Source organism: Callospermophilus lateralis, chromosome 9 (genome assembly GCF_048772815.1).
Source record: "Callospermophilus lateralis isolate mCalLat2 chromosome 9, mCalLat2.hap1, whole genome shotgun sequence".
Lineage (NCBI taxonomy): Eukaryota > Metazoa > Chordata > Mammalia > Rodentia > Sciuridae > Callospermophilus > Callospermophilus lateralis.
In genome coordinates, this window is record NC_135313.1 from 1,503,998 (window position 1) to 1,528,257 (window position 24,260).

General features: G+C 55.3%; 2 protein-coding genes across 2 annotated transcripts in view; both read left to right on the top strand.

The window, feature by feature from the left end:
• Positions 1 to 4,460: 4,460 nt before the first annotated feature.
• On the top strand, positions 4,461 to 5,417 carry LOC143407230 (olfactory receptor 6B2). Its single transcript, XM_076866386.2, has one exon. It carries the CDS (start codon positions 4,461 to 4,463, stop codon positions 5,415 to 5,417), a length of 957 nt encoding a protein of 318 aa, XP_076722501.2.
• A 3,963-nt stretch (positions 5,418 to 9,380) lies between these two features.
• Ndufa10 (NADH:ubiquinone oxidoreductase subunit A10) overlaps positions 9,381 to 24,260 on the top strand; it is a 40,079-nt gene continuing 25,199 nt past the window's right edge. Inside the window, exons 1-7 of the mRNA XM_076865605.1 lie at positions 9,381 to 9,539; positions 12,917 to 13,085; positions 13,675 to 13,890; positions 15,395 to 15,481; positions 17,819 to 17,940; positions 20,291 to 20,370; positions 23,563 to 23,617. Of these exons, the coding sequence (XP_076721720.1) occupies positions 9,465 to 9,539; positions 12,917 to 13,085; positions 13,675 to 13,890; positions 15,395 to 15,481; positions 17,819 to 17,940; positions 20,291 to 20,370; positions 23,563 to 23,617 (804 nt within the window). The 5' untranslated portion in view covers positions 9,381 to 9,464. The remainder of the gene's footprint in view (positions 9,540 to 12,916; positions 13,086 to 13,674; positions 13,891 to 15,394; positions 15,482 to 17,818; positions 17,941 to 20,290; positions 20,371 to 23,562; positions 23,618 to 24,260) is intronic.

The following is a 24,260-nucleotide window of genomic DNA, read 5'->3' on the forward strand; positions in this document are numbered from 1 at the left end:
AGGACTGCTGTTCCACACACCATGGAGTCACTAGGGCAGGCATAGCCTGAGGACTGCTGTTCTACACACCATGGAGTCACTAGGGCAGGCACAGCCTGAGGACTGCTGTCCTACACACCATGGAGTCACCAGGGCAGGTGCAGCCTGAGGACTGCTGTTCTACACACCATGGAGTCACCAGGGCAGGCACAGCCTGAGGACTGCTGTTCTACACACCATGGAGTCACCAGGGCAGGCACAGCCTGAGGACTGCTGTCCTACACACCATGGAGTCACCAGGGCAGGTGCAGCCTGAGGACTGCTGTTCCACACACCATGGAGTCACAGGGCAGGAACAGCCTGAGGACTGCTGTTCTACACCATGGAGTCACCAGGGCAGGCACAGCCTGAGGACTGCTGTTCTACACACCATGGAGTCACCAGGGCAGGCACAGCCTGAGGACTGCTGTTCCACACACCATGGAGTCACCAGGGCAGGCACAGCCTGAGGACCGCTGTTCTACACACCATGGAGTCACTAGAGCAGGCGCAGCCTGAGGACTGCTGTCCTACACACCATGGAGTCACTAGGGCAGGCGCAGCCTGAGGACTGCTGTTCCACACACCATGGAGTCACTAGGGCAGGCATAGCCTGAGGACTGCTGTTCTGCACACCATGGAGTCACTAGAGCAGGCACAGCCTGAGGACTGCTGTTCTACACACCATGGAGTCACTAGGGCAGGCATAGCCTGAGGACTGCTGTTCTGCACACCATGGAGTCACTAGAGCAGGCACAGCCTGAGGACTGCTGTTCTACACACCATGGAGTCACTAGGGCAGGCGCAGCCTGAGGACTGCTGTTCCGCACACCATGGAGTCACCAGGGCAGGCGCAGCCTGAGGACTGCTGTTCCGCACACCATGGAGTCACCAGGGCAGGCGCAGCCTGAGGACTGCTGTTCCGCACACCATGGAGTCACCAGGACAGGTGCAGCCTGAGGACTGCTGTTCCGCACACCATGGAGTCACCAGGACAGGTGCAGGCTGAGGACTGCTGTTCCGCACACCATGGAGTCACCAGGACAGGTGCAGGCTGAGGACTGCTGTTCCACACACCATGGAGTCACCAGGGCAGGCACAGCCTGAGGACTGCTGTTCCACACACCATGGAGTCACCAGGGCAGGCACAGCCTGAGGACCGCTGTTCTACACACCATGGAGTCACCAGGGCAGGCACAGCCTGAGGACCGCTGTTCTACACACCATGGAGTCACTCAGGGCAGGCACAGCCTGAGGACTGCTGTTCCACACACCATGGAGTCACTAGGGCAGGTGCAGGCTGAGGACTGCTGTTCTATACACCATGCAGTCACTAGGGCAGGTACAGCCTGAGAGCTGCTGTTCTACACACCATGGAGTCACCAGGGCAGGCACAGCCTGAGGACTGCTGTTCCACACACCATGGAGTCACCAGGACAGGTGCAAGCTGAGGACTGCTGTTCTACACCATGGAGTCACCAGGGCAGGCACAGCCTGAGGACCGCTGTTCTACACACCATGGAGTCACCAGGGCAGGCACAGCCTGAGGACCGCTGTTCTACACACCATGGAGTCACTCAGGGCAGGCACAGCCTGAGGACTGCTGTTCCACACACCATGGAGTCACTAGGGCAGGTGCAGGCTGAGGACTGCTGTTCTATACACCATGCAGTCACTAGGGCAGGTACAGCCTGAGAGCTGCTGTTCTACACACCATGGAGTCACCAGGGCAGGCACAGCCTGAGGACTGCTGTTCCACACACCATGGAGTCACCAGGACAGGTGCAAGCTGAGGACTGCTGTTCTACACCATGGAGTCACCAGGGCAGGCACAGCCTGAGGACCGCTGTTCTACACACCATGGAGTCACCAGGGCAGGCACAGCCTGAGGACCGCTGTTCTACACACCATGGAGTCACTCAGGGCAGGCACAGCCTGAGGACTGCTGTTCCACACACCATGGAGTCACTAGGGCAGGTGCAGGCTGAGGACTGCTGTTCTACACCCCATGGAGTCACTAGGGCAGGTGCAGGCTGAGGACTGCTGTCCTACACACCATGGAGTCACTCAGGGCAGGTACAGCCTGAGGACTGCTGTTCCACACACCGTGGAGTCATCAGGGCAGGTGCAGCCTGCTCTCCGCACTCAGTATCAGACCCTGGGGCTCCTTGAGTGGCAGGCGGTCATTATCACTGTTGTAAAGGAGGCGGTGGGATGTGCTGGGATGTGCTGCTCTTGACACTGAGCTGCATGCTGGCCTTGTGACAGGGAACTCACTGGGGTGGGTGGTGCCTGTCATGGGTGCTCCTGCTTGAGGGCAGGAGTGTGGGCATGGCCCAAGTCCAACCAGAGCCTGGGTGATTTCCTTTCAGATTTCCTCCTCTATGCAGAACTGCCCCATGAAGTCCAGAGTTACAAGCCAGCCCTAGAGGTGCCATCGGCCCCCAGCAGGCGCTTGCTCCCACCCCCAAGGCCAAACACCCGGCCGTGGGCTCCAGGGACCCTCTCCTGTCCCTGGCACTGTCAGCTGCTCCCCTCTCACCTCTTCCTCCCCCATCAGTGTCTGGGGCCACCGCCTGGGGGCTTGTGATGGCAGCAACTGTCCTCAAGGTTTTGGATGCTGGAAGCTCAAAACAGAGGGATGGCAGGGCCCTGCTCCCTCCTAACCCTAAGGGAGAACCATGCTTTCCTGGTGGCTGCACTGCCTCTGCCCCTAGGGACGTCAGCTCTCAACCCGGGAGCTGACCAAAGGGCCTGGGTGACGCTCTGCCTTGCACGCAGTTCTGCACCTGCCTCAGCCAGAGGGCAGCTGTCTACTGGCCCCTCCCCTGTCTCCATGTGTTCTTTTCTTTCACAAGGACACTGCGGTTGGATATAGGGACGTGGCTGGGGCAGGGAGACAGAGGCCCAGCAACCCTGAGAGTCTGGGGGCTCTCACATCATAGTGCTCCTGGGGCGCTGCCGTCGCTCAGCCGGGAGCTGAGTCCTGATGTTGCTGGAACCTTCTCTGCTCTCCAGCAGCTATCACTTTGGGGATCTGCCCTGGTTAGCCGGAAGCCTGACCCTGTACTGAGGCTGCTGCCCCAACTGCGGGAACCTTGCCAGCTGTGGGGTGGGCACTCAGTGTGGCCTCCCTCTGTGTCTGTGCCGCTTGGACCTCGAGTTCCACCCGACTGGCCTTGGATTGGCGCAGCTCTTGGGTCTCCAAGCTCTGGTGTGCTTGCCTGCAGCACCCTGCCCTGTCTATCACAGCTACCTGGACTCTGACCAGTCCCCTGCCCACCAACCCTGCCCCTGTGTGCTTCCCCTCCAGGGGCCCCAGGCAAGTGACTTCAACTTGCAGGTGGCCACACCCAGCCCTTGGGTTTCTCTGGACGTTTCCCTTTATTGGCTTATCTGTGTTCGCCTTGTTGGCATTTTTTGTGAGTGAGTTACAGTCGTGGGTAATGTCGGGTCATCTTGACTGAGTCCTAAGCGCGAGAAGTATGATTGCACCACTTCAGCCCCCAGGCTCCTGTTCCTCTCCCCTCCCTGCCTTCTCCTGTCCTCCTCTCCCGGTCTTCCTCTGCCCCTTGTTTCCTCTGGCTCACAGGGACCTCACTGTGGTCCTGCATCCCACAGCCTCTCCCCCTCAACCCCTCCCTGGCTCTGCTGATCTCCCTCCTGTTTCCAGGGACCCCTACCCACTCTGCCCTGTCTTGGTCCAGCTCTGTGGCCTGCTTGCAGAGGCTTGCTAACGTCAAAGCACACCCGTCCAACCAGAAGAGCCAAGAACAGGGCCAGTCCTGCTGGGAGGGGCCAGCATCGCTGCACCCCACTGGCCCTGGTTGCACTGTCCCCGCAGCCCCACCCCGACCTGCCCTCACCTCACAGCATGCTCTTGATGCAATGGGACATGGGTCCTCCCTCCTGGGTCTGCCTGGGGCAGCTGTGCACCATCCCTCCCTGTGCCTACCACTGCCTGCCCTTCAGAACTGCAGTGGTGGCCGGGTGGGCACGTCTCGGCCTGCCAGCACCGGCCTCCCACAGTGCTTCTCCCAGCCCTGCTCAGGTCTGCTCTGGCCTCCATCTCCCCATGTTTGACCTGAGCTGCTTCTTGCCACCACTCTAGTCTATGGCCAGAAAGGCAGGGATGTGGTCGTGAGTATGGGCACACGTGTGTGAGCATGTGTGTGAAGGTGCGTGTGATCTCCGATGAGTGTGTGTGCACACCCGCAGCTCAGCCTCTCCCCCTCAGCCCACTTAATTACAACATCCAGACGCAAGCAGGCAGGACTTCCTAGTTGAAGACCTGAGAGACGAATGAGTCACCACTCTGCCCTGTTGCCGGCAAGGGCCAGAGTCCCGTCCTGGGCTGAGGCTCACCCCCAGGCCTGGTTCTGTCCCCTTCTGCTGCCCTTCCACCTGCCGTGCTTCCTCTTGCTCTTTTGCAGGTGGAGAGGATGAGGGGTGAGAACGCCACCAAGGTGGGCACCTTCATCCTGCTGGGCTTCCCCACGGCCCCCAGGCTGCAGTACGTGCTCTTCCTCCTCTTCCTGCTCACCTACCTCTTTGTCCTGGTGGAGAACCTGGCCATCATCCTCACCGTCTGGAGCAGCGCCTCCCTCCACAGGCCCATGTACTTCTTTCTGGGCTCCTTGTCTTTCCTGGAGATCTGGTACGTGTCTGACATCATCCCCAAGATGCTGGACGGCTTCCTCCTGCAGCGGAAGCACATCTCCTTCGTGGGGTGCATGACTCAGCTCTACTTCTTCAGCTCCCTGGTGTGCACCGAGTGTGTGCTCCTGGCCTCCATGGCCTATGACCGCTACGTGGCCATCTGCCACCCACTGCGCTACCAAGTCATCATGACCACGGGACTGTGTGTCCAGCTGGTGGCCTTCTCCTTTGCCAGTGGCTTCACCATCTCTGTGATCAAGGTCTACTTCATCTCCAGCGCCACCTTCTGTGGCTCCAACGTCCTGAACCACTTCTTCTGTGACATCTCGCCCATCCTCAAGCTGGCCTGCACAGACTTCTCCACTGCAGAGCTGGTGGACTTCGTCCTGGCCTTCCTCATCCTGGTGTTCCCACTCCTGGCCACCATCTTCTCCTACGGGCACATCTCGCTGGCCGTCCTGCGCATCCCCTCAGCCACGGGCCGTTGGAGGGCCTTCTCCACCTGTGCCTCCCACCTCACCGTGGTCACCATCTTCTACACGGCCATGATCTTCATGTACGTCCGTCCCCAGGCCATCGACTCCCGGAGCTCCAACAAGCTCATCTCTGCTGTGTACACGGTCCTGACGCCCATGATAAACCCCTTGATCTACTGCCTGAGGAACAAGGAGTTCAAGGAGGCCCTGCGGAAGGCCCTGGGCCGGGGTCGGGGTCTACAGCAGGATAGTCATGTTGCCTAGAAGCTGAACTGTGATGACAAAACGTGTTTCATATGGACTAATGCTCTTTAAATCATCAATGAAATTTGACAAACCTACTCACCTATTCACCATAAAGAGCCTTCTTCTTGGTGTGTGTTCAGAACAGGGCCACACTCTGGCAACCAGCTCCCAAGGGACCAAGAATTAGATGCTTCCTGCCCTGTAGTCATTGTCCCTGCCCCAAGAGAACCACTGCCCTGACTTCTAGTGCCAGATGCTAGTTTGGGTGTTTTGAAGTTTTTATGAGTGGGACCACAAAGCATTCGCACTTATATCCAGCTTCTCGGTTCACCATGACACCTGTGTGAGTCCTTGACGTCCTGCCCTTAGTGAGAATCCATGTACCACACTGCTGTCTAATCATCACAAGGCGTCACAAGGCATGCATGCATTTTACTGTTGATGGGCAGTGTTATGGGTACTGCCTATTATGGAGAGTGCTGCTGGGAGCATTCTGGTTTACATCCACGCAGTTTTGCAAACTACACAAACTACCTAGGAGAGACCTAGTCATACAGGCTGTATCTATGATTGCTGCCATGTGAAGTATACATATGGTCAGGTTTAGCAGAAACTGCAAAACTGTTTTCCAAAGTGGTATACCAAAGTGGCGTCCATTAGGGGTGCTGGAGAATTCTAGTAGCTCCATATCCCTGCCAACACTTAGTAGTACATGTATTTTTCAATTTAGCTATTCTTCTGGGGTGGTGATGGTATCTCACTTCGACTTGAATTTGCCTTTCCCCAGTGACAAGTGCCATTGAGCATCTGTGTAGCACCTAGTGGCTTACAGTCCTTTTGGATACAACCTAGGCGGTACCCATAACACTGTCTATGCCTCTTCATGTCTTCTGCCTACTTTCACATGGGTTTCTTTCACACACGGGGCCACATGCTCTGGGTTCCAGGCCTCTAGTGGCTGCATTTGTGCAGAAATCCCTGTTGGTGGGCTCGCATTTGTGTCCTCCAACGGTGCCTCTAATGAAGAGAGGTTCTGTTACTCCATGTCCAGTGTCTGGATCCCCCTTTATAGTATTTAAGACACGTTTGCCCTCCCCCCCCTCGGGCATGAAGATAGTCTCCTGCTTCATTCTAGAAGGCTTTTTGTCTTGTTTTTCATGTTTGAATGATTTTCCTTTATGGGCTGAGATGACCCACTCGTTGCTCTTGGAGTGACACTGACCTGCTCCCACACTCCTTTCCCTCTGCACTATACCCTGTCAGTAAACCCAGAGTGCATGTCTATGGATCACGGTGCTTGGCCTCTCTCCTGGACCACTGCTAGTGCTGTCCGCTGCAGCACCTGTGCCCCCTGTGGCCATTTCTGTAGTTCTGCCATTGACTTTTGTGTCCCTCAGCATGCTCTCCACCCACGTTCTTTTGATCAAGATTGCCTTGGTCGTTCTTAGCTCCTCCCAAAGAGGTGGATATATATTTTAGAATCTGCTCATCACTGTCAACAAAAGAAAAACTTGCTGGGATTTTACTGGGATTATGTTGAATCTAAAAATCAATCTAGAGATGAGCATCATCATTACAGTATCAAGACCTTCCACCTACGAAGGCACATCCCTCTCTTCGTGCACAGCTTCTTCAGTTTCTCAATGTTACTTTGTAGTTTTTCAGTATAGGGCTCTTTCAGGTCATTCTGGAATTTGAATATTTTAAAATAGTACCTTTAAATTTAAAAATTTATATTATTTTATGCTGGAACATATAATACATGTTTTAAAGCTTTCTTTTGGACATAATGATATATTTACAGGAAGTTGAAAAGAACCACACCGGATGCGCCCTGCCCATTACCAGATCTCCCCAAACGGCATTGTCTTGCAGGATGTGGTACAAGTGCTGCCAGTCCCAGGACATGGACCATGGTACAGCCTGCCGGGCTTGTCCAGGTGCCACCAGTCACACACGCACTCCTGTGTGCACAAGTGTGAGTGCAATTTTACCACCTGCACAGGTCACTTCATGGACATCATTGTAACCGAGATGCAGCGTCTCCATCACCAGCATCTGTCGCACACTATGGCTCTGTAGACGGCCCCCTTCTAGCCTCTGGCCACCATGATTTGTTCTCCTCCACATGTTGTTATTTCAAGGATGTGATGCAGAAGGAACCATGCTCCCGGCCCTTGAGACTGGCCTGTTGTCACTTCACCCATTCAGCTGCATGAATTTGAATTTGTCATCCGTTTTTTTCTGCCGAGCAGCATCCCATAGTGTGGCCTGCCACAGGGTGCTGACCCTCATAGCTGAAGGACAAGGGAGTGGCTCTGGTTTTCCACTGCTGGTGGGGAAGTGCTGGGAACATGGCTGCATATTTCTCAGAGAACCTACATTTTCATTTCTCTGGGGTAAATGCTGACTTGTGTGGTAAATCCGTTCAGATTAAAGGAAACTTGCATATTCTTCACCAGAGCAGCTACCCCATTTCCCATTGTCACGAGGCCTGTGGGGATGAATCATCTTTTCTGCATCTTCCCAGCATCTGATGCTTTGTTTTTATTTTGGCATGTGCTACATTTGTACTAATATCTCCTTGTGGATTCAGCTTACATTTCTCCCACCACCACTGAGGCTGAGGACGTCTTCCTGTGCTTATCTGCCGTCCGAATATCCTCTATGGTGCAGTGCCTGTTCACGTCCTTCCAGGTGTTCTAACTGGACTGCTCATTTCTTCATGTTGCTTGGGGCGCTCTTTACGCACTCCAGATCCAGGTCCTTGGTCAGGTGTGTCTGCAGCGCTTTCTTCCTGTCTGTACCTTGTCTTCTCATCCTCCAAAGAGCATCTCTCAGCAGGAATTTTTTATTTTGATGAGGTCCAATGTTTCCCTTTACAAATCACATTTTTGATGTCAAATCTAGGAAATCTTTCGAAACCGCTACCCTCTCTTTCCCCAGAAGTCTGGTAGTTGGCTTTTGTTGGTTTTAGGAGTGAAGTTCACATCCAGGTACATTTCCCCGTGGCCACCTTTCATTGAACTTCATTTGCACTGTTGTCAAATGTTGGTTGAGAATACATGTGATTTATTTCTAGTTGCTGTGCTCTTTCATTGATCCATGTGTCTATGAGCAGGCGGCCTCTATCAATACATGTTCTTGATGGATGTGGTTATATGGTAAACCTTAACACTGGGCCACCGATTACTCTGACTTCACCTTTTCCCCCAAATTATTGTGGCAAGGCCTTTATACGTCCACATAAATTTTGTAAGTTTGTCTATGCCTATAGAAAACCTTGCCGATGTCAGGATGGTAATCCCATATAACCTACACATAGATGTGGAAAGCACGGACAATGCCTGTGGTCTTGCGACCATTTAGAGAAGTGCAGTCTGAGGTTTTCTCTGAGTCTTTCACCGATGTTTTATACTTCTCAGCAAGCAGGCCCGTGCATTACATTTTATTTGGAGAAATTGTAAATAGTATTCCAACTTTCATTTCCGTGGTTTACAGAATGCTATGCGTGCTGTGTGATTTTGTGTTTATCTTACACCCTTACCGAACTCACCTATTAGCTCTGGGAGGTCTTTTACAGATTCCTTTGGGTTTTCTGTGTAAACAATCGTGTCCTCTACAAACGAAGACAGTTTTTTTTACTTATTTTCCAATATGTGTGCATTTCACGTCTTTTTTCCCCCTTTGGACTTGAGTGTAGATCTGGCAGGACCCTGCGCACCCGGGCCAGGGTCGCAGGGCATGGCCCTTCTCCCTAGTGCTCAGGTAGAACCCGGGCAGCGAGGTGCCACACTCCTCCACAGCTCTACCCCTGCCGAAACCGGCAGCGAGCCCCGGCCTCGGCAGAGAGCCCGCCAGACTTCCCAGCACACCTTTCGCCCGGGCCCCGCCCCTTTCGCCCGGGCCCCGCCCCTTCCGCCTTATGCAGAAGTTCTGACAGGCGCCGCGGGCACCCCTGTTGTGACGTCACTGCGGCGCGCCGGCCTCAGGAGAGGACCCCTATGCGACCGCGTCCCTTCGGTCCTTGAGCCTGGTCCTTGAGCCTGAGTCCAGCGCGCAGCGATGGCCTTGAGGCTGCTGAGACTAGTCCAGGCGTCCGCGTCCGCGCGCGGCCTAGCGGGGGGCGCTCCGCTCGTGGTGAGGCGGCGGGGCAGTGGGCAGCCTGGCGGGACAGTGGGCAGCCCGGCGGGCCGGGTCGGGTCTCTGCGCGGCGGCTCCGGGACCGCTCTCCGGTGGGGTCCTGCTGCCCGCGGCGTCCTCCGTGGCGGTCCCCAGCGCGGCCAGCCTGGTCGCAGCCGCCGGCGGAGCGCCGCGGCAGACGCGCGGCCCGGAGGCGGCGGCTCGCCGGGTCCTGAGCTCACCAGCAGCTTTGCCGGGGGCCTTGGGAAGGGTCAGGTCCCGGGCGGGGCGCCGGACACGGGGCCGTCACGAAGAGGACAGCTGGGTGAGATTCGGAAGCACGAGGGAAACTTCCCACGGTGGGGGTCAGGGAGGTGACCTCGCACGTGGAGAGGACAGGGGCAAAGGAACCGTGGCTGCAGACGCAGGAAACCTTTGGTGGACTTTGGGTGCCGGAGGCTCTGGGCCATGGCTTTAAAGGGGCTTGGCCGCGAGCTGAGGGATTGAGCGTGAGCAGAGAGGGTGCCGGTCTGATCAGGAGGAGAGAGGCGCTGGCTGTCCTGCTGTTGTGGGCCTGTGAGGGGGAGCCAGACTCCCAGAGAACCCGGACCCTCACTGTAACCTGGGCCCGGTGCCCGGCTGTGGCGGCGCGTTCTCTGGGGCGCTTCAGATTGAAGCGGTGTAGGGTATCCTCAGTGGTTAGGAGGACGTGTGCAAGGGGAAAAGGAGGTCTGTGTTGGGCTTGAGGGATAATTAATGGAATCGAAAACGGTTCATGAAAAGTCGGTTATTTGTGTTATTCTGGGCAGCAGGAGAATGGAGTCAAGGATGCTTGTCAACCTAGTCTCCTGTGCGTGGACCGGAGGTGGCCAGGTTTTGCTGTAGAGGCATTACTCCAGTGAACGTCTTTGATGTATATAATCCTCTTCCCATTTTGCTGCTGTGAATGTGTGTCTATGTGTAACTTACAAAATAGTGCATACTTTCTTTTAATTAACTAAAGCTAGGCTTTATTCAGACTTCATGAGTTTTTCCCCAGTCCATTTTCTGTCCCAAGATCCCATCCAGTGTGTCCTGTAACATCTACTGTGTCTTGGTTGTGTGGATTTCTCAGACTCTTGTTTCTGGTAACCTTGATGGTTCTGAGAAGTGCTAAGCAGGTGTTTGATTCTCAGAAACCTAGAGGGTTTGTCATGGTTGAACTTGGCTGGGAAGAGGACTGCAGAGGTGAAGGGCTACTGGCATCTCGCCAGCACACTAGGAATATGACTGTTGGTTGATGTTGACGTAGGTCAACTGACTGCTGTGCTGAGGATGATTCTCCACTGTGAGGCTGTTCTTCCCCTGCACCCTGCGTTCTTAGGAGGGAGCCCCTTTGTGCCATGCTTATGGAGCAGAGTTGTGCTCCTTCCCATGTAGAGTGTCAAGGTTGGCAATTTGGACCTCTCCTCCCTGGGTGTGTGAGGAATCATGGTTAGTCACTGCTGCATGTATTGCCCACGTTGTCCTGACTGTGTCCCTATTGGCTTCTTGTTCCTGTGACTTACCGGGTTGTGTGAATACTGCCTGACTTTTTGACACTACCTTTTTGCATATCAAAAGATGTGTAGATGGCAGGTAAGCACAAGAAAAGATGACCAAGGCATCTGTCATCTGGGAATCACAAGTGAAAGGACAGAGGAGACAAAAGCATACTTTTAATAGAGTGGTAAAAAGCCAAGTGACTGAAGCCGGAGCAGCTGGCAGGACTGATGCAAGGCAGGAATGCCTGCACAACCTCTGGGTTGTTGCTGTGCCTTCTTTTGTAACCTGTGTCCCCCCGCATCCTTCAATATTCAAGTAAATCAAGTGTGAAAAACATCTGTTTTATGTAAATTTTTTTGTGTGTTTGGTACTGGGGATTGGACTTGGGGGTCATGTTCTCACTGAGCTACATCTCCAGCCCTTTCCTTATTGAGACAGGGTCTCACTAAGTTGGCCTCAAATTTGTAATCCTCCTGCCTCAGCCTCCTGAGTAGCAGTGGCACACCCACTATTCTTAATATTTTAAATTCTCCTGTATTCTTTTTTATAATAAAGTATTTTATTATTTAATTAAGTAAGTGATTAATATTTTGTGGTAAGGGTATACCTTGAATTTTTAAGCTCCCCCTCTGTTGTTGGATAATTACATTTGCCATTATGAACAATGTTTCATCAAGCATCCTTATAGGGGATTCTTTGCACAGATGAGTGTCCCCTTAAGGTCAGGTTTCTGGTGCTAGGCTCAGTAGCCTAGGTTTAAGCACCATTAGCTGTTTATGAGGGAACTCATTGTCTTGTCCTAAAAAATCAAGTATTTCCTGTTTCGATGCATGAAAAAGTGTTTTCTCCTTTGTTGTTGTCTCTTCCAGACATTTGAATGTGTGGTTATCTCCATACCTAACACTTTAAAAATGAGCTGTGCAGCTGGGCGTGGTGGACATATCTGTAGTCTCGCTGACTCAAGGCTGAGGCAGGAGGATCACAAGTACAAGGCCAGCCTGGGCAACTTAGTGAGACCCTGTCTCAAAATAAAAAATAAGAAGGGTTGGGGGTGCAGCTCAGTAGTAAAGTGATCCCTGGGCCGAATCTCTAGTGCCAAAAGGAGCAAGCTGCGAGGTCACCCTTCATCTCTCTTACTGATGTGTAGAATGTCCTTGTATCGAGGCACATGCTGCTTGGTGTTTTTATTTGGTGGGAGATTATTTTGACTTCAGTGTGGAGGGCAGATGGAAAACGCTGGAGACAGTAGGTGAGGTGTCTCACCCTGTGCATGAGAGCCATGAGGATGTCTGCAGAATCAGGGCAGCAGGGGAGCAAAGTGACACTTTGGCCAGAGGTGGAGGGTCAGGAGTCAGAGTGGTGGTGGGGCTGGAGGAAGGAGGAGGGGAGTAAAGGGGATGCTCGTGTTTGCTGTTAGGTAGGGGATGAGTGAAAGCAGATTTATGGATTGGGGTTGGAGGTTGTGCTTTGGTTTAGGTCTGCTATCTCACAGGGGCCTTTAGGAACTGCTTTCACAGGTGTAGGGGACCAGGCTGCAGCTTGGGATGAGCCCAGAGATGCTTTTCTGGAAAGAGGAGGTGCCTTCTCTGTCTCCCCAGCCGCTTTCCTCCTGCCTTTCTCCCTCCCGCCTGCCAGTCTTCTGCCCTCCATTTTCATTGAACATGGCAAGCATACTGCAGGCTCCATACTGTAGGCTCCATTCTGGCCCTGTGCACCCTGGGGTGAGGAGGGTGAAGGCAGGCTCTGTGCACTCTGGGGTGAGGAAGGTGCGGGTGCTGGCATTTTTGCCGTTGATGGGTTTTTGGTGCTGTTAGGTTACTGATGCCTGCAGTGCTGAAGGGTCACGTGCTGTGGGATGATGTGTCTTCCAGGGACGGCTTCACACCAGTGCACAGTGCGAGCTGCGGTATGGGGCTTTGGCATTCCTGCTTGGTGAAAGGACAACCAAGAAGCTGACGGAGTCCAGCAGAGTGATCACTGTGGATGGCAACATCTGTTCTGGAAAAGGCACGCTGGCCAAGGCAATAGCAGAGAAACTAGGTACGAGCCACTGCCACGTGCAGCGGGATTCCTAGACACAGCTGTGGTCTCCTGCTGACCTCACTGTACTATCCAGGGGTGGCCCTGGGCCAAGGGAGGCCCCTTACATTTACATTTGCTATGTTTGGAGAATCATAGTGTCTCCTGTCCATGCCGGTTACCAGCTGGAGCTGGGCAGTGCAGGCAACACGTGTACTGTGAGCTGTCCTGTGGGCTCTGTGATGGCCTCTGCTGCAGAGCTGTGGTTGTCACTCGGACTCACACTGGGTGGATTGGGAGATAAGCCAGTGTCCAGTTTTCCACGGTGCCTTCACTGGTATCCAGTGGCGGCTGCCTGTGTGCACAGAGGACTCCTGTCTGGGGAGGGCATTCTTTCAGGAGGGCTCTGCCTATGGGCACAGTATGGCTGTTCAGCCCTGACGCGCTCTGGGCGTGTTGTCAGCAGCGTCTCTGTCCCCCAGGACGCACAGCGGAACTGGGGCTGATTGGCTCCTCAGGTGGCTTCAGACCGGGCTGTGTGTCCTGCAGTCCCCACGACCCCCCCACGGGAGTGGGGGTCAGTTGCGCTTCACCAGTACTTCTCCCTCAGGCCTGAAGCACTTTCCTGAAGCAGGGATCCACTACGCAGACAGCACCACAGGGGATGGGCGGCCCCTGGACGTGGAGTTCAGTGGCAACTGTAGCTTGGAGAAGTTCTATGATGACCCGAAAAGCAACGATGGCAACAGCTACCGCCTGCAGTCCTGGCTGTACGCCAGCCGCCTCCTGCAGTACGCAGACGCCCTGGAGCACCTGTTGAGTACAGGTGGGCTGCCCTTCTCAGTCCTCTTTGGGGTCCAGCCTTTACAATCCCATCACTGGTGCTTTTCTGTACAGGTGCTGGGGCAAGTCCTGTCTTTCCAGTAAGAGCAGGAATGTCTTGAGGTCCCGTTTCTGTTGCTCCAGGGTGAGGTGGACGCTCTTCCCTGTGCACTGCAGTGAGCTTCACGCCACAGTGGTGGAGGGCAGTGGGGACACGGAGGCTGCTGGGAGGAAGTGGAGTCACAGTTGGGAAGAGGGGGCTTGAGGGAAGCAGAGGTACAGTGGCCAGCACCGGGTGGTTCTGCAGGGCTGGAGCTGGCTGATCCACACAGAGCCCAGGGGAAGATAGAACTGGGGGGCGGGCAGTCCACGCAGGTGGGGGCTGCACAGTCAGGCAGGCAGAGCCAGGTGCGTGTTGCTCCTACGAACGTGTGTGTTGTGCAGCCTGCCTTTAGACATCTCTACCAGGATGGTGCCCAGCTCTCACTGCTGGGCAGGAGCTTGGATGTGACACTGGTGTTTGGGCCACTCCACTTTCATTTTGAAGCACACTTCACCCTATTTTCTGACTACCCATTTCTTAAAATTAAAATCTTTTACTTGTTGAGTGGAAACTGGCCTGTTTCCTTGTGTGCTGTGTTCATCTTTACGTTGAACACGAATGCAAGGCCCGTCCAGGAGCCTGGGTTCCACAGGGAGGAGGCTTCTGAGTGAGCAGGTAGGTGGTGACCAGAGGCGGAGGCAGGGTGCCAGGCAGTGAGGGCGTGGAGGGCAGAGGCTCTACAGAAGGCCAGGGCGCTGGGGCTCTGCTCTTCTAGAGGGGAAGGGGAGGGAGGGCTGTGCCCAGTCCCAGCAGGGCTGATTGCAAGGGCCTTGTGCCTTGAGCAGTGTGAGTGACCCTTGGGACCATTGTGACAGTGTGGCAGCAGTGAGGCTGAGAGTCAGGAGAGGGGGCATCAAAGAAGTAGCCTAGCTGAGATGGCTGGGTCTTGAGGGCCACGGCAGAGACCGGGTTTTCCTGAGGGAGAGAGGAGGCCAGTGGGAGAGTTGGTGCAGGAGTGATCCATGTGGCAGGTGGCAGTGTCCCTCTGCTGTCGGGGACGGGGCGAGGCAGGATCAGGAAGTGCCAGCAGAGGCGGTGCACAGTGGTTGTGTTTGGTGGTGGTTGGAGAATGCTGAGACGGCTGGGATGAGTGGGGGACTTGGGACAGCAGCAGATTGCTGGGCACAGCAAGGTGCAGGGACTTGGTTAGAAACAGACTCCCCGTGTTCGTGGGATGCCTCTGGGATGGCTGATGGAGTGTCCGTGGAGATGGAAGGTCACTGGAACGGAACGGAGTAATTTTTGAAAATGTTTTTTTTCTTATGAATATGACTTTGGTCCTTTGACTACATTGGCTTGGAAATGGAATTGTGAGTGTTTTTTTCCCCATTTCTAAAATGACCTGACGGTGGGTAGGACTTCCTTCTTGCCTGCCGTCTGAGTCCCGCTGCCCTATTCTCTACAGGACAAGGCGTGGTCCTGGAGCGCTCCATCTTCAGCGACTTTGTCTTCCTGGAGGCCATGTACAACCAGGGCTTCATCCGCAAGCAGTGTGAGTCCCAGCCCCCCTCCCTGGCATGCCATGGGCTCTGCCATGGCTGCCCTGGGCCCGCAGCGCCTTCGGGGAAAGACCGTGGCCTAGCCTGATGCCGCTGTGGAATGCACCTCTAAGATGGGAGCGACTGAGCTGCCCACCCCCTTCCTCCTGTGGAGTCCCGGGCACTTGAGAGCACACAGCTGACCCACGGCTGCTGACCCTCCTCCAAAGCACCCCAGCCCTGGGCCTGCAGGCTTACCTGTGCTGAGCATGCCAGTCCCCATGTGCTTCCTGAGGCGTTGGCAGGGGCCGTTTCCTCAGCCTGCCCCTGCAGCGTCCTGGTGGTCACCACAGTCCTTTCCCCTCTCTGATGTGTTGCTGCTCCACGTTTTCAGGGGCAGTGGCATCGTGTGGGGCATTGACAGTAGCAGATGAGGGGTAATGACCTCTGTGAGGGAAGACTGACTTGAGTCAGGGTGGGGTCAGAACCTCTGTAGCTGGGAGTGTATTGGGCAGTTCTTTGACCAGATCATGTGGTCAGTCTGCCCACTCCCCACCCTGTGCTGGGGTGGCTGGCGCAGCAGGGAGCTAGAGTGCGGAGGTCAGCTTAAGCGTGGCTGTTGATGAACGGGCCTTCTGGAGTGCCGCTGTGTGCCCAGCTCTGTCTTGGTGTTTGGGACATGAAGGGGCACCACGCAGGACTCACAATCCTGGGGGTGGGTGGAGCTTAGAGCAGCACAGTCTAGTGGGCGGCTGCAGTCCAGTGTCCCCAGGCTGCTGTGCAACGAAGCACACCAGAGGTGTCTGGCCTGCGGGGAGTCAGGGAATTTCCTCCACAGGGGGCCTCCAGTGGTCCCCACAGACGAGAGCCACCCAGTGGGCAGCAGGCCTCGGGGACTGCTGTGGAGGGGTACTGGAGCAGCAGGGCTGGTACCTGGTTAGGGTTAGGGGGCTGGTGACGGCTGCAGAGCCACTGGAGGGTTGGTCAGATGTAAGTGTGGAGAGGTGGCAGGCGTTGGGGTGGACGGTGCATGTGGTGAGGGGAGTGGACCGGTGCCCAGATTGGAGGAGGCTGGGCTGAGACAGGGAGGAAGGACACTGGCAGGCTGGTGGTGGCATTGTGGAGCAAAGTGGGAGAGTGACGGTGGGTCTGTGAGAGGAGGATGCAGGGCACAACGCGCCGGGGTGGGTCCCTGTCAGGGCCTCTCGGGGAGGGTCCCTGGGCGAGGCCTTAAGGCAGCCGAAGCCTGTGCTGCAGACCGAGGGCTGGGCTGGGCTGGAGGCAGTTCTGGGCCGCACGGAGGGCACGTCTGTCTTGGGAGCAGCTGTGCAGTGGGGACAGCTGAGACCAGACCTGGTGCCCTTGCCAGGGAGGTGGAGTCCTGTTAAAGGGTCCACGCCATGTGAGTCACCTGAGAAATGGGATGCTGACGAGTCAGGAGGGAGTGGGACTGGGCAGGGCAGGGGAATGTCACCAACAGTAGGAGAGCCACTTCTCCTCCTCCAGGGTCCTTGCCCTTCCTCCAGCTGTGTCCTCGCTGGCCTTGGGCCAGGGCCCATCCCCAGAGTGCATCCAGAGTGAGTTTCCAAGAGCAGTGTTTTCTTTAAAGTGAAGTAATTGCTCTCAGTGGTCCTTACCTGATCACCTGCTTGTGACTTCTGGAAGGTTCCTCCATGGCAGCGCCTGCAGAGGCGAGGGTTCCTTGACACTGTGGGTGAAGGTGGTGGTTTCACTCCACACACCGAGTGGTGATTGGTGTGGCCGGTGTGTGATGTCCCCTGGGCAGAGTGCTCTGAACAGCACCAGCTCTCCGCAGCACCGTGGCTGTCTTGTGGGGCTGGCCAGTGGGGCACTCTCAGTGACGCCTTGGTGGGATCGTCCCGCCTCAGCTGCGTTGCTGGCTGTGGAGAAGGCCAGGCCTTAGTGCATTGCTCTGGAGCCCCGCACACACAGCAGACACCTGTCACACCTCCTATCCATACGTGTGCCTCCCTCCTGCCCGGCAGGCGAGGTAGTGGGTGCAGCTGGCTCTGTCCCTGGGGTGCCGTTAGGTCGCAGTGTGAATCCATGCTGGACCTCGTCTGAGCTGAGGACACCTGATGGTTCCAGCGTGTGGACACCGGGTGGAAGGGACACAGGCTCGGTGGCTACTCTGAGTGCAGTGCTGCTGTGTGCAGTGCCCGTGGCCCTGTGGCCATCTGCCCGTGAGGGCGTGCTCAATGGCTTCAGCTGACTTAGGAGTGTACGGTTGGCACAAGGCCTGAGGATGACGTGAGCTCTGCCCTTTACTCAAGGAGGGGTGTGTGCAGAGGCCTGTCGAGGGCCACTGACAGTGGCCTCTCTTGTGCCAGGTGTGGACCACTACAACGAGGTGAAGAAGATCACGGCCTGCGAGTACCTGCCTCCCCACCTGGTGATCTACGTGGATGTGCCTGTGCCGGAGGTTCAGAGTCGGATCCAGAAGAAGGGAGATGTAGGTCGGCCTGTGGAGCCCATGTTGCTCTCTCAAGGCCACGTGGGATTCTGGCGGTCCTCACTGGGGTGACTGACACCAAGCAGGTCACAGCTGAAGAAGGTGCCCATGTGGGTGGGGGTGCTGGGCCCAGCCGGGCGCCATCTTCGGTGGGAGCTGCCTTCCCCAGTGCTGCCCAGGCCCCTGTTGTTCCTGGGCCACCCTGGCTGTCCCCGTGGGTGGGGGGGCCTGCTGAGTGCCTCCTTCCTATTGCTCTTGAATCGAGCCCCTCCCTCTTTTACCTCCTTCCTGTTTCTAGGAGAGTAGAAGGTTGCTCTCTGCCCTTTGGGCTGGGTCTCAGGTGGCTCCCAGGAGCTCTGCAGGCAAGGTGGAGGGTGCTGGGTGGGCACTGCTGTCCTGGGGCCTTTCTGGCCAGTGCTGCAGTAGGGACATTTGATCTCTTTGTTGTGTGAGGAGGATGCAGGTGGTGGCAGCCTGTGTTCCAGGGCGGTCCACTGTGTGGGGTTCAGCGGTCCCTTCTGAATGGCAGGCTCCTGTTGTCCTTTGCTGTCCCTGGTGGCCAGGGAGACTGACTCCTCATCTCTGGTCAAGCACGTGTGAGACTTGCAGTGTCCCTGCTCATCCTCTCTGTGCCTCAAGCTGCCTGAGAGGCAGCTCCTGGTATGATCAGTGATTTAGACAGGGGACATGCCCTCAGGCGGCAAAAGGAGGGACCTGCAAGTTAACAATGTTTGATTGTTTGCCAGTGGAGTAAGGTGATACTTCCCCTGCTAACATTCAGTGAGAAAATCTAGGGCATGTATTCCAAATTCTCAAGGTAACTATTTTGTTATCTTAGACAACAACATTTTGGAAATAATTCTGAAGTCAAAATTAGAGATATCAGTTTTTTTCCCAAGTAAAGTGTCAGATGGATGATATCATCAGCTGAAACGAGCACTGAGCGAGACACTCGGAGACCTCGGGCCAGAGAGATGGTAGCAGAGGCCTGTGTCCTGTCTCTCGGTGCAGGCTGTGCCTGTACCTTGGGCCTTTGGAAATAGCCCCTTCCCTGCTCCAGGACAGCTGGTCCTGGTCACCGGATGCTGGCCAGCGTTTGTGGTTCACATTTCTGTGGTGTTTATGGGGCTGGGGTTTTGGTCACATGACTGGTGATCTTCTTTCACTCTGGGCCGTAGCCAGTGTGGGCTCCCCCGCACTCCTCTAGTGCTGGGTGCCTCCTGCAGACTGGCTCTGGGAGCTCACCTGCCCTGTGCCGGGTCCTTGCTGACACACGCCCGGTGACAGCAGCTTTCCTGAGGGAGTGGCCCCTTTGTGGACAGAGCCATGAGCGTGCATCTGGTCGTGTGGTCCCATGCCTGGCTGGTGCTGGGCTGCGGGCACTCCAGAGATGCTCCAGAATAATTTTAATGTTTTCTTCTTTTTCTTTTTTTAACAGCTTTACTGAGGTATAATTTATACTTCTTAAAATTCACCCAATTTAAGGTATAACTCAATGATTTTTAGCAAAGTCACCAAATCATGGCAACTACACCATCAGCCAGTTCTAGGATATTTTTATCATTTTGTGAAGTCAAAACAGTAGGCTTAATGCTTTCTCCCCCTCCCCCAACAAGTATTCACCAGCGCCCCGGCAGTGGACAGCCGTGTGTGGGCAGTGCGGGCTAGTTCCTCACTCAGTGGGCACGCGCTCTCCTGGCAGGCCCTTGGTAACAGGACGGGAATGCGCACAGTGCATCAGACACAAGCAGAGGCACAAGTAGGAGAGAAGTGCAGAAAGAGAGCGCAGCTTAGCCCCTGGGGTTGCCAAAGGCAGGGCGTCTTGGGTTCCAACCCGGCCCCTCGTGATTGTATTCAGGATTAATACGGGGCTGGGGCTGGGGCTCAGAGGTAGAGCCCTCGCCTAGCCTGCGTGGGCACTGGGTTCGAACTTCAGCACCACATAAATGTAAAGATATTGTGTCCACCTATAACTAAAAAAAATACTAAAGAAAAGAATATAATTGACTTCAGATGATAATGGAGACGAGAGATAGGGAGCGTGGGGATGGTAAGAAGGGAGGTGTGGAGAGACGGAGAGAGGGTCTGGGACAAAGAACGGGTGCTGAGGGCAAGCTGGGGCGAGTCTAACGGCCTCCATGGTGACTATGACCTTTTGTTGTCTGTACTTGGGCCCAAGTGCAACAGCGCAGCCTCTAAGGGGCTTCCAGAGCCTGTGCAGGAAGGTCCTGCTGGGCCTCCCCTGGGACCCTGCAGGGCTCCACACCACTCAGTGGTTTGCACTGTACACGTGCACAGGTAAAAGAACAACGTCAGAATGTCCCTGTGTGAATTTTCTGCTTTTGTTTAGCCACATGAAATGAAGATCACCTCTGCCTACCTCCAGGACATCGAGAATGCCTATAAGAAAACCTTCCTCCCCGAGATGAGGTGAGCCAAGCTCGCGCCGACCGCAGGAGCAGCACTGCTCCTTCACAAACCGGTCCTCACCCCACGGCCCTGGGAGTGGGCCCTGGCTCAGGGCCGTGCTGGGGGTTGTCTAGGCGTCCAGTGTTTTTGAGCAAACATTGTAGGAGACGTTGCAGTTGATCTTTGTGAGATGATTTGTTTCATTCTTAAAATTTTGGGGGGCACAAAGAAACACCCAATCTGTGTCAGGGTTTAGCACTGGAGGGCTCATGTGTTTTCACTTCAGGTGACAACTGGACATTCCTGTCCACCTAGGAGGGCTGCTTGAAGCTCTTGGCCTCCCTGTTGGGTGTGACCACAAGAAGTGAGGTGGGGCAAGTCTCTGGGTGCTCACTCCCATCTCCAGAGGGCTGGCACCGATGGGGAGCCAGACCTCCTTCCTCTTCCCGTAGGAAAGCTGGGAGAGGCATCTTTGTGTCCACACTCTAGCTTGTCGTCCTGGGTCCCTGGGTGTCCATGTTACTGCTGTCACTCAGGTCCAGTCACAGCTGGGTTGTTCGAATAAGGCTTTATTAAAGGTCTTCAGTAGGACAGTGTACTTCTAAGTCTCATACTTCTTTAAAACTTAACCTTCTTTTGATACCTAGAAACTTAACGCTCATGTTTAAAATTTCAAAGTAATCAAAAATTGTGAATTAAACAAAGTGTAGTAATTTTGAAAAGAAGCTTCGTGTTTGAACTGAGAGTGTCTTGCTGTCAGGTGGTGCTGAGGTCACGGAGCTGTTCTTCCTCAGCCTGTTCTCTGTTTTCAAGACCAGAGGTGCCAAAAAAAAAGGCTGTTTGCCCATCTGTGCCCAGGGGAGTATGCAGAGCTGCGTGAGCCGCATGAGCAGAGACAGTGACCCCAGAATTTTTGTCCAGTCTCCTCCCTCCATGGCAGGGAGCTCCAGGGGGTCTGGTGTTGTCTAGGGGTGGGTCCTGCAGGCTGCTGGTGGGCAGAGACATGAGCAGTGGTTCTGAGCGCCCTGCCCTGGTGCACTGTGGGCTTGGGCTGCACGGGAGTGTTGCTCCTGAGGTCCCACATTCCGAGGTGCTGGGACTCTGCTGCCGCCTCTCCACATGGTGTCCCCATGGTGAAGGGGACCTGCCGTGTGGAGCAGAAGCTCAGAGCCTGACATTCACCTCGGGTTACCTCAGGTCTGGCCGTGGCTTGCTGGGCAGAGTCCCAGGAGCCGTTTCTGGGTTGTGCAGTCTGGGTAGCTTCTGAGGACGTGTGTCTCGGAGCCCTGCAAGCCAGCCTTGCTGGGACACTGCTGCTGCCCAGGCCGGCAGCCCGCCCACCCTACCTATTAAGCTGGATGCCAGCCTGGGGCGGATCCCCGTCTTTTTCTGCAGCGTCCTGTCCTCTTGTCTTTCACACACAGCCCGTGCTTTCATCAGAAACCGTGATGACCACAGCTGGCCTCCTGCAGCTCTGCAGACCACTGGGTGCCAGTGTCCCCACCACTGTGGCAGGGGCAGTGGCTGTGTGAGTGCCTTGAGGGGCGCTGTTCTCTGATTGAGCCTTTCCGTGTGGACCTTCAAGGCCACTGCTACTCCCTGGCTGTGCTGGGCTATACCTCACCCCGGGGGGGGGGGGGGCAGCTTCCCTGACTGCCCGGGGGACACTGGAGTCTGAAGATCTAGAGGTACAGCGAGCCGCCTTCCCGGGGTCCTTAGGCCTCCTTTTCTGTAGTATAACCTTATTAAATTCCCAGGTCTGTTGTGTGGTCTCTCTGTTTACAAGGGATAAGTAGGCATCAGAGACGCCCTGAGGATGACTGGTTCTGTTGGCAGAACTGGTGGCACCCATGCTGCATGGAGCTGCTTCTGACGGGCGGCAAGGATGCTCACTTGCCCCCCTCTTCATTCTGTGCTGATCCCGCCTCCCTCTGGTGCTGTCCAAGCCCACGCTGGACAGTTGCTTTGCGAATCCTCGCTCCCGGGGCATTGGGCAAACCAGGACAGGACTGTAAAGACTGCTCTGTGGTCGGGTGTGCAGGCACCCTCTCCAGGGCCTGTTGGCCTGCTGTGCTTGCCGCCAGCCTGCTGCAGGGCTGGGTGGAGCCCTGTGCTCGGGGGCACTGTGCATAGACAGTGTAGGCACACGTGTGAGGTTTCTGTGTGTCATATAGCTTATGTGTCATTTGTCAAGTTTAGGAGGATAAGGTCCTGAAGTCCTCTGTGCAGTGTGCGTTACTTTAAGCACGAAGTGTAGACCAGTGTCATGCTGCATCTCTGGGAAGGACTGGGACCTAACAGTCTTCTCTCAGAAATTTGCTATGAAATTTGACTATTTCAAATAAAATTTCAGGACAAATAGGTCACAACCTAAGGTTTCTACGTCATTTGTGCTTTAGAATCTGAGGGTGCTTTGCAGCAGTGGTAGTTGGGGGTTTTCTGGCTGAAGAGTGTCCAGTATCTGCCATGCTGGGCGGTGAAGGCACTGTAGTGGGCCTCCTGGTCTGGCTTACCAAATGGCCTGCCAGTCCGCACAGCTGCTCTGGAGGTGGACAGAGGCAGCTCCTTTGCAGGGTGAGGCCCACCTGTGTCATGTCAGCTTGCGGGTTTTCAAGCATCCAAGGCAGGACAGCCAAGGCCACTAGATGGTCAGTGAGATCTGTGGGAGGAGGCGGTGCCGGTAGCAGTGAACTCTGCCCCTTCTTTTTGAGACAGAGTTGAGCAGTTGATTATCCAGTGTCCAGATGAAGGACTGAGGACCAGGGGCCTGGGGAGCTGCTGCCTTCTGTGTGGTTTGGTCTGGTTTTCCTGGGAGTTTCCTGTGTCCCTGGGTTTTGAATTCCAGCAGTTCAGACATTCTGTACCCCACAACCTCTGCCTATTACCCTTGGTGCCGTGTTTGGTGAGGCCTGGCCACATTGTCCTCTCCTGTAACCAGAGCTGTGGCCAGTGTGGGTGTGGCAGGTGGTGGCTCATGCACCACGCCTTGGGCATCACAGACCAGGGAGTGGAGCCAGGGCAAAGACCAGCAGTTACGGCCGCCAGGCCATGGCATGTTGCTACTGCCCTGCTGCGCGGCAGGACAGCCCCAGCCTGGTGCCTGGTCAGGGCCACAGAGTGTTAGTGGAACGGGAGATGTGTGTGGCCTGTGTTGGCGCACGTGTGCACCGCGGCCCGGGAAGGCTCATGTGGAATTTCTGCTTTTCCCTGCAGTGAGAAGTGTGAGGTCTTGGTCTACAGTGCGCGGGAGGTTGAGGATGCGGAAAAGGTGAGCAGACGTGTAGCGTGGTAAGTGCCCCTCCCCGTGGTTCCCGGGTGCCGTTCTGGAGGCTCATCTACCCAGTTCCATTCCACTGTCTTTGTGACCATCAGTGTTTCGTGGTCCAGAAGCAGCATCTAGCCAGCCCATCACCTCCCGTGGCTGTGACATTTTGACTTTTTTAAAAAACAGCTTTATGATCTTAAAGTGGTGGGTGGTGAAGATGCAGAACCTTGGTTGCCAGCCTCGGTGTCTGTGTTAAACCCTGGTGAGGCTGAAAGCCGGCCTCATCGGGGGCAGTTAGTCACTCCTAGAAGCTGCTTTCCCGGGCCTGCGTCTGTGAGCTCCCTGCCAGTCTCAGTGGTTTTCAGGAACTTCATGGGGATAACCAAAAACTTGTGAAGCAGAATCATTCAGGCTGCTTGCCCTTCCAGATGCAGAAGCGTGTGCATGTGCCGTCGTGCGGCCATGGTGGGCGAGGCCAGAAACAGGCCGTGTGGGGGTCGCAGTTTGGCAAAGCCACGTCCTGAAGGGTAACAAAAAATGAAGTGGAGGAAATGGGTTAGTTTTTGAATGGTGTTGAAGCATTTGAGCGTCCATTCTGTGTCCTGTGTCACACCTACATCACCAGGAGACCAGCAAGGCGGGCATA

Bases quoted from the DNA above. Each gene is read 5' to 3' on its own strand.
- LOC143407230 (XM_076866386.2), top strand. From the start codon at position 4,461: ATGAGGGGTGAGAACGCCACCAAGGTGGGCACCTTCATCCTGCTGGGC.